Source organism: Macaca fascicularis, chromosome 10, assembly GCF_037993035.2.
Source record: "Macaca fascicularis isolate 582-1 chromosome 10, T2T-MFA8v1.1".
NCBI lineage: Eukaryota > Metazoa > Chordata > Mammalia > Primates > Cercopithecidae > Macaca > Macaca fascicularis.
In genome coordinates this window covers 102057063-102066069 of record NC_088384.1, presented here as the reverse complement: position 1 = coordinate 102066069, position 9007 = coordinate 102057063, and the positions used below count along the sequence as shown (strand labels likewise).

The following is a 9007-nucleotide window of genomic DNA, read 5'->3' as shown; positions in this document are numbered from 1 at the left end:
GCACTGTATACTCCCCAAGTGTGATCCCACCCCCACCACCCATAGAATTACCCTTGTAAATAGGTTAGACTCTCTGTAGGTGAAGCCTGGAGTTGCATTTTAAGCAAGTTCCAAGGGCAATCTTATGCATTCTAAAGTCTAACTCATTTCTCTACACCCAGTGCCCAGTACAGGACCTGGCTCCATGCAGGGGCTCAATAAGTGTTTAATGAATGAATAAACAGGTTGATCATTTCCTTGACTATAAAATAGAAATAATCACATCATACTTTCCTAATAGGAATGATTGAATATGTTAACATTTACAAAGTGCCTAAAACACTTCCTTTTTTTTTTTTTTTTTTTTTTTTTTTTGAGATGGAGTCTCACTCTGTTGCCCAGGCTAGAGTACGGTGGTGCGATCTAGGCTCACTGCAATCTCCACCTCCCAGGTTCATGCCATTCTCCTGCCTCAGCCTCCCGAGTAGCTGGGACTACAGGTGCCCATCACCACGCCCGGCTAATGTATTTTTGTATTTTTAGTAGAGACGGGGTTTCACTGTGTTAGCCAGGATGGTCTCAATCTCCTGACCTTGTGATCAGCCCGCCTCAGCCTCCCAAAGTGCTGGGATTACAGACATGAGCCACCACGCCCGGCCTAGAACACTTTCTGGCACATAGAAAGTACTCTATCAGTTATTCATTTTTCTTTTTTTTTTTTACACTCTATCAGTTAAATACATACATGCATACGTGCATATACGTGTGTGTGTGTGTATATATATATATATAAAAATAAAGTCTGCTTCTAAAGGTTAGAGAATCCAAGTTTATTAGAAACACTCCAACAAAAAAGGAAGGTGAGAAGAGGGCCCAGCCCACCTCCACTCCTCCCTGTCCTCCAGAACACAATACCAGTTTGTATCCGGCAAACTGGATCCCTCCCCAGGGTTGGTCCCAGTGGGGATTTACATGGCACTGCCAAAGCAGGACAGGAGCCCTAGTCCTCAGGGCACTGCAGGATGTCATAGGTCACGTAGCCCACTTGGTCCACCTGGTTCACCCCACTCTGGAAACTCACGCGCCAGTAGAAGCGGTCCTGGCAGAAATAGGCTTTCTCTGCAGGAGACAGGCAGGCATGAGAGAAGTGATTCTAATTCTCCCACATATACCGAAATAGGAACAAGATCTTGACAACCATCTCTTCTGCCATTTCTAGAACTTTCTTTTTTTTTTTTTTTTTTTTTTTTGAGACAGAGTCTTGCTCTGTCGCCCAAGCTGGGGTGCAGTGGCCGGATCTCAGCTCACTGCAAGCTCCGCCTCCCGGGTTTAGACCATTCTCCTGCCTCAGCCTCCCGAGTAGCTGGGACTACAGGCGCCCGCCACCTCGCCCGGCTAGTTTTTTGTATTTTTTAGTAGAGACGGGGTTTCACCATGTTATCCAGGATGGTCTCGATCTCCTGACCTCGTGATCCGCCCGTCTCGGCCTCCCAAAGTGCTGGGATTACAGGCTTGAGCCACCGCGCCCGGCCCATTTCTAGAACTTTCTAAGGTTTTCACATATCACCTCCATCCCCCCCACCTGTCTGTGAGATGCTGAAGGGCACAGACCTCAGTGCCCAAAGCACTGCCACAGAGCCTAGCACACAGGAGGTACACCATACACGTTTTGTGAACGAACTAACGAATGAATAGACCAACTATCTTAATGCTCAGAACAATTCATTCAACACTCATTCATTGAACAAATCTGTTCACTCATCAACAAGTATTTGTTGAGCACCTACTGTGCACTCTGTTCAAGACACTGGGGGTAAGCAAAAAAAAAGGCAGGCATGATCTCATATATCTTGGTGCTTACACTCTAGTGAGGCAAGAGACAATTAACAAGCAAACACGTAAATAAATGAGATTGGTTTTGAAAATATACAAAGCAGCCAGGTGCTGTGGCTCACGCCTGTAATCCCAGCACTTTGAGAAGCCGAGGCGGGTGGATCATGAGGTCAGGAGTTCAAGACCAGGAGAATTGCTTGAACCAGGGAGGCAGAGTTTGCAGTGAGCAGAGATCGCGCCACTACACTCCAGCCTAGGCGACAGAGTGAAACTCCGTCTCAAAAAAAGAAAATATAGAAAGCTATGGAGAAAATAAAAACAAGTAAATAGATAATAAGCATCAGAGAAGGCCTCACTGAAGCAGTGGCCTTAGCACCAAAACCTGAAAGAAGACAGGGGGACGGCCCGGTGACAATCTGGAGGGAAAGCCTTCCAGATAGAAGGAACAACTGGCACAAAGCCTCTAAGCTAGGAATGACCTTGATCTGCTCAAAGAGCAGCCAGTGCGGGTGGAGCAGAGTAAATAACAGGAGGAGTGGGAAGAGATGAGAACAGAGGCGTGGAAGGTCAGATCCTGTTAGTTTCTTTGACCTTGGAATTCATCTGGGGTCACTCCCAAGACCATTGACCTCCACTCCTAGCCCCTCCCTAATCTCATGGAATATGTTAAAGGTACTGGACAGCCAGTATGGTTTGGGCTGGGGTGTTTATAAAGAAGATGGCAAAAAAAATGACAGACTCGAAAAAGATTTTGGTGACAGAAAATCTTGTTCGCCTTGTCAACTGTTTGGATGACTGGTGAGAAAGGAAAGGCAAGTGTAATTCCAGCTATCATCCCCATATTACAGATGGGGAAACTGAGGCTCAAAGAGTAGAGAAGTAGTGACTTGCCCAAAGTCACAGAGCTGTGAATTGTCGCATCTCTCACTGTAGCACAGTGCCTGGCACATTGTCGGCACTGTTGTCTAATAAATAAGTTTCCATGCAAACCACCTGTGTCCTGTACTGAAGGAGAAACAACTTCCAGCCGGGGAGGCAGGAAATCTGGGTCCTGGTCTTGGTTGCATCCCTGACTTCCTAAATGACCTGGAGAAGGCCTCTGCCTCTACTGGGATCTTGTCTGTGCTGGGGCATTTGCTTCCATTTCCAAGGGCTTTATCTTCCTCGCTCAGAATTTGACCAATCACTAAGAAGAACCTAGCGTGGTGTCTCACAAAGGGACCCTCCTCAGCCCTCACCTTGGTACTGGAAGACCTCGTGCGTGTCCAAAGGCACCCCGGGGAACATCCGGTCTACCTCGCTGGCGCTCCGGGGATCCACCATCTGCGCCTTCACGTCGAACCTGCGGGCAGGCGCGGAGGAGACAGGTGCTGAGCCGCCAGGTGCGCGGACGGACGGCGCCCGGGCTCCCCCTGCGGGCGGCCTCGGCGTCGCTCACCTCCAGAAGCGCCGCCCGCTGAATAGCAGCATCTTCCCCGCGCCACGCCGGAGGGCCCCGGTCACCTGGGCCACGTCGGCGCCCAGGCCCAGCTTGTCTAGACGCCTCGGGCCCAGCACCGACGCGCCTGTGTACACCCACACCTGGCGCCCTGCAGGGGAGGAGGGTCACATCGGTCTGGAGGCGCAGAGAGAGCCCGTACTCTTCTAGAACGCTAGGAGGGAGATCCCGGCGAGGCCTTTCTAGCCCGCGTGCCCGCAGTCCCTGCACCCCAGGGGCAGAGGCGCTGGGTAGAGCGGCGCGAGGGCGTGGAGAGGAAAGGGCAGAAACTCAGCCGTCCCTACGTTTGCTAAACTGAGTCCGCCAGGGGGCGTATTTTTCTAAAATGCACAAGACATTTCCTGGGTTATCGACGGTCTCTTGAGCCTCCTTGACTGATGGGGATTGACAGGGAGGCGTAGAAGGTAACTAACCAGAGAAGAAGAAAAGCTTCTTGGAGAGCGGCTCCTCAAAGGCCGAGTCCAGCTTGCGGGGCAACGCGGGCCACGTGTCGGCGATAAGGAAGGGGCCCTGCAGCCGGCTCCCCCTGCGCTCGGAGAATCGCCAGTACCTCCTGAGAACGCGAAGAGAGAAAGGACGGGCTCTGAGCCTTGGACCCAGGGCCAGTGGGCAGGAAGGGACGGGCAGTCCCTCCGCCAAGCCCCCTCCCGCATCCACACATCCCTGCCTCCTCACCCATCCTTGAACAGATACAGCTGGTTCCCGATCTCCGTGATGGCGTCGAAGATGTTCACGTTGCAGGCATCGTCCACCGGATTCAAAGGCACAGTAGTGGTCGTAGAAGGGCCAGCAGTGGGGGGACCTGTGGGGCCAGCTGAGGGGGGACCTGTGGGGCCGGCTGTGGGGCGGTCTGAGGGGCGGACAGTGGGGGGTCCAGTGGGGCAGACCGTCGGGGGAGCCGTGGGCTGCGGTGTGGTGGTGGTTGGGGGCCGTGGCTCAGGTTCAGGGCGAGAACCTAAAAAGAGACACGGAATGAGATACTCCCTATTCATGCATACCTCTGTACGCCTAGAACATCTGCTCCCCTAAGCCTCTCAGTGAGGCCCCTCTGGCACACAGGCTCTTCCTCACTTAGCCTGCCTTCCCAAACCACAGGACTTTTTTTTTTTTTTTTTTTTTTTTTTTTCCTAGCGGCATCCTCTATGGCCCAGGATGGAGTGCAGTGGTGGAATCATAGTTCACTACAGCCTCCAACTCTTGGGCTCAAGGGATCCTCCCACCTCAGCCTCCAGAGTAGCTAGGACTACAGACATGTGCCTTCACGCTCGGCTAATTTTTTTGTAGAGATAGGAGTCTGGCTATGTTGCTGAGGCTGGTCTGGAATTCCTGGGCTCAAGCAATCCTCCCGCCTGGGTCTCCCAAAGCGCTGGGATTAGAGGCGTGAGCCACCATGCCCAGCGTAGACTGGCTTTTGAAGTCACGCCTATCTCTCTCTAAAGTCTCTTTATCACCATCTCTAAGCACTGACATGGCAGCGACTGGGCCCAGGCTCTATTTCCACACAGACGTTGAGGTCCCACCTCTCCCAACCCCCAATTCTTTGGTACTGTGGCACAGCCACGCCCTTTCCCCTCCTCCTCCCATCCCTGCCCCAAGGCCTCACCATAGAGATACTGGATGCCATTCACGTCGTCCTTATGCAAGGGGGGCTCCTCAGTGAATCGGTACATAGGGTACATGAGCGCCTCCGGCACTGAGGTATGATCTAAGCCCAGCGCGTGGCCGAATTCGTGAGCTGCCACGAGGAACAGACTGTATCCTGGAAGGAGAGGGAGCCTGAGACGTGAGCGCCGAGCCAAGCCCCCAGCCCTGGCCACCTCACCACCACCACTGCCGGGAACCCCAGCCCCGGAGCCTCGGGACCCCGCCTACCTTGGTCCGGGCAGAAGCCCCACTTCTTGTCTCTGTCAAAGTTCGAGGTGGTAGCGCACCAGAGGCGCCCATCTCCGCGGCCCTCGCTGGTACAGGTCGAGTACTCCTTACCCAGGAAGGTGAAGGGGAAAACGCACAGCTCCCCCGCCGAGTTGCCCCCGATCACGGTCGAGTCGGCTGGAGAGACCCAAGGCCTTGGATGAGCCAGGTGGATGAGTCCAATAAGGAGCCAGGGGCCGACCCGACAGGGAGCTAGACAATCTTAGTGGCCTAGGGGGCGCTGTAAAGCACTCCTGAGAAGAGGCTAGACCCGTGGGCGGTGCCTGGGACACCAGTACGTGGAAGAGGCGGCCAGCTGAGCAGATAAGGCCGAACCTCCGTGGCTGGGGCGGGGCCGTTGGAAGTCAGGGATGGGGTGGGGGGGGCTGTGGTGTAGGTGGGCGGAGTAACGGCCGTCCTGAAGACCAGTGAGAGTGGAAAGACAAACTGATGAGGGGAAGAGCCGCGTTTCGGGGGCCAATGCGTGATGAGAGGGCGGGGCTGAACCTGGTAGACAGGGCGGAGGTACCTCGGGTCGGGCAGAAGCCGTAGAGCTTGTCCTGGTCGTAGTTGGCGGTGGTGGCGCACCAGCGGTAGCCGTCGGAGCGACCGTCCGTGGTGCAGGCGGAGTAGGATTGGCCTTGGAAGATGAATGGAAACTGGCAGGGTTTCCCGTCAGCATTGCCGTCCTGGGTGTAGAGTCCTAGGGCGAGGGGGAGGTGGGAAAGGGGGAGAAGGTGGAGACAGCACATTTTAACCCCCAAGTGTGTCCTGTTCTTTGACCCGTGGACGGTCTGCAGTTCATCCCTCCTCTCCTCATTTCTCAGATGAGAAAATTGGGCCCAGAGTGCGGGAGGGTGAATTGCAGGCCACACAGCACTAGCGGCAGAGCTGGGATTAGAACCCAGGACCATCAAGGGTGGTGGGCGCCCCCAGCCCTCGGCGCGCCCCCACACTCACTCTCGCTGGGACAGAAGCCAAACCGGCGGTCAGTGTCGTAGTTGGCTGTGGTACTGCACCAGGGCACGCCGTCGGAGCGACCGTCGGTGGTGCAGGCAGAGTAGGAGCGGCCCTCGAAGGTGAAGGGGAAGTGGCAGGCCGCGCCATCTGCGTTTCCAAACTTAGTTGGAACCACTGCGGGAGGAGGGGAGACCGGAGTCAGGGCGGCAGGTGATGGGTGGGAGAGGACAAGGGAATCGGGGCCAGGATGACTCAGAATCTCACCGACGCCCTTGCCCAGCGACCACAACTCGTCATCGTCGAAATGGGCGTCTCCCTGAATGCCGGGCCCAGGAGGAAAGGCGTGTGCCAGGAGCCCGTCCTTCCCGTCGAAGGGATACCCGTCTCCGTGCTCTGAAGAAACAGGTGGAGAGGAAGAGGGTTAGCCGAGTAGTGTTGCGCAGATTGTGCTCTGCCCAAGGCAAGGGCTCCGAAATAACTGCAGGCTGAAATGCCGCCTGCGCGAAGCTCTCCCAGGCCGGCGCCCTGGCCCTTGCACTGTCTGGCAGGAGGGGCCATATAAGCCAGGCCAGCGCGGGCGGGCAAGAGGAAGCCGAGGCCACTGCTGCCTCCACGCTCTCCGTGGTCCTCCCTTCCCTGACCCCGCCCAGGTCTCCTGGATTTTCCCTCCTCGCGTTCTCACCCGCGACACCAAACTGGATGACAATGTCTGCGTCCCGGCTGTACACGCGAGTGAAGGTGAGCGGCGTCACCGCGCTCCACAGCGCGAAGGCGCGGGCAAAGGCGTCTTCAATCACCGCCCGCGGCAAGTCTTCCGAGTAGTTTTGGATCCTGTAGAGTAAAAGCCAGAGGAAGCAGGTCAGAAGTGAAAGGCTGGAGCGGGGCAGCAGGGACGCCCCATATGGCAGAGACGTCAACATACACAATGTTCCCTGCCGTCCACGCTCTCATCTATAAATTGCTTCCAGACTGTTTTTTATCTACTTAGACCTTCACAATGGCCCTGGCAGGAGGACTTGGATTGCAAGAGCCATTTCCCTGAAGGAAAAACTGAGGCTCAGAGGTGGAGACACTCACCCGGGGTCACACGTTAAATAGTGAAACCCAGGGACCTGTAAAAGACAGGACGTGTTCACCGCTGGCCCGAGAGCCAGACCTGCCCTCCCCGCCCCACCGCCCCCCCACCCCGTCCCCGCGGCCGCGGCTCACCAATAGGTGATGTTGTGGTGGTGCCACTTGAGGTCGCCCTCAAAGGTTTGGAATCTGCCCAGGTCTGGGACCCCGCACCGTGGGGTTCGCATGGCCTTCAGCGTGGCGCTGTCCAGCTCACCGGTCTGGGGCAGGGACAGTTGCTTCTGGAGAAGCAGCAGCGCAGGCCCCAGAGATTTCGAGTCTCCATGCATCTCTGCCACCCGAGTGTAACCATAGCGGTACAGGTAGTCCTGTGGATGAAAGGGCACACACATGCCAGATCTCTGACACCTTTCTCTGTCCAGCTGGAGCCAGGACTCCCTCCAGACACTCATGGAGGGAGTTTTTTGGTTTTTTTTTTTGTTTTTTTTTTTTTTTTTTTTTTTTTTTGGAGAGATGGTATGAGCTCACTGCAGCCTCGACTTCCTGGGCTCAAGAGATCCTCCCATCTCAGCCTTCTGCATAGCTGGAACTACAGGTGCACACCACTGTACCTGGCTATTTCTTTAATTTTTTTTTTTTTTTTTTTTTTTTTGTAGAGACAGGATCTTACTATGTTGCCTAGGCTGGGATCAAACTCCTGAGCTCAAGCCATCCTACCGCCTCAGCCTCCCAAAGTGCTGGGATTACAAGTGTGAGCCATCATGCCTAGCAGGGACTAGCATTTAATAAAACATTAAATGCTTTCCAGACACCAGTGCTTTCTGACCACCCAGGAATCTCCCCTCCCTTAGACATCCTCAGCTCCTTCTCACCCCTGGATGCCTCTAGCCCATTTCTACCCCACAGCTGCATAAGGTTTGCTCCTGCTCACTCCCAGCCCACACTTACCCCCGAACCCTCCAATGCCTCCCCCACCCCAAACCATTTCCCATTTCCCACTTAGGAAAGCCCCATTGCCCATTTCTGGCCATCACTGCTCAAAGCCTCCACAAGACCCCCCAATTGCCTAACCCTGGACACCTCTGTTCTTCAGATATGCCCATCACCACCAACACACCCCTAAAGCATCTCCTCTGAGGCCCTGTGTCCTCTGGGAGACCCAACACCCTCCCGGACAGCCCTCCCCAACTCTAGACTAGGTGTTTGCCCACCTCTGCCAGCTGCCTGTCAGTGAGATTGGTTTTCAGGTCTCCAGGGAAGAGCACAAGGGTGGACTGGCGCTGTCTGGGGGCAGCACAGCAGCAGCCCAACACCAGGAGCGCCAGGACCAGGGGCTGCCAGAGGCTCATGGTGAGGGCAGCAGTGTCTGACTGCAGCTGCTGTTGTGGGGGCTTTAAGGAGGCGCTCCTGTGACCCCACCCCTCCTTGACAGGCAAGTGCTGACTCAGGGGACAGGGTGTGTGTGTGTGTGTGTGTGTGTGTGTGTGTGTGTGTGGCAGCCCCAGCATGAGAAAGGGCTTACACCACCTCCTCCTGTCTCCCCTGCCCGCAGTCTCCACTGCCAAGTCAGGCAAGACCCCAGACCCACAGGAAACCACAGGCCCTCAGGGGAGGGGTAGGGTTTTGCAAACTGCAGAGCTTGTGGGAACTGTATGAAAGGGAGGGAGGGGGATGAAGCTGGAGGGATCCCCCATCCCTTGGTCTGAAAGCCTCCAGTGGTCAGTCAAGGGAAAGTGATGGAAGACTCCCTGA

At 55.4% G+C, this 9007-nt stretch overlaps 1 protein-coding gene across 1 annotated transcript; it reads right to left on the bottom strand.

Moving 5' to 3' along the window:
- Positions 1–788: 788 nt before the first annotated feature.
- Positions 789–8623, bottom strand: MMP9 (matrix metallopeptidase 9). The gene is made up of 13 exons (XM_005569214.5): positions 8467–8623; positions 7391–7623; positions 6864–7012; positions 6446–6574; positions 6182–6355; positions 5751–5924; positions 5183–5359; positions 4914–5069; positions 3986–4265; positions 3724–3863; positions 3251–3401; positions 3051–3154; positions 789–1098 (listed from the first exon to the last, which is right to left on the bottom strand). The coding sequence occupies exons 1-13, from the start codon at positions 8602–8604 to the stop codon at positions 980–982; spliced, it is 2124 nt and encodes a 707-aa protein (XP_005569271.3). The 5' UTR covers positions 8605–8623; the 3' UTR covers positions 789–979.
- Between the last annotated feature and the right edge of the window lie 384 nt (positions 8624–9007).

Coding starts and splice junctions, on each gene's coding strand:
- MMP9 (XM_005569214.5), bottom strand. CDS start 8,604: ATGAGCCTCTGGCAGCCCCTGGTCCTGGCGCTCCTGGTGTTGGGCTGC. Junction 6,356..6,445: donor GTCGCTGGGCAAGGGCGTCG/GTGAGATTCTGA, acceptor CTCCTCCCGCAG/TGGTTCCAACTAAGTTTGGA. Junction 3,864..3,985: donor CTGTATCTGTTCAAGGATGG/GTGAGGAGGCAG, acceptor TCGCGTTCTCAG/GAGGTACTGGCGATTCTCCG.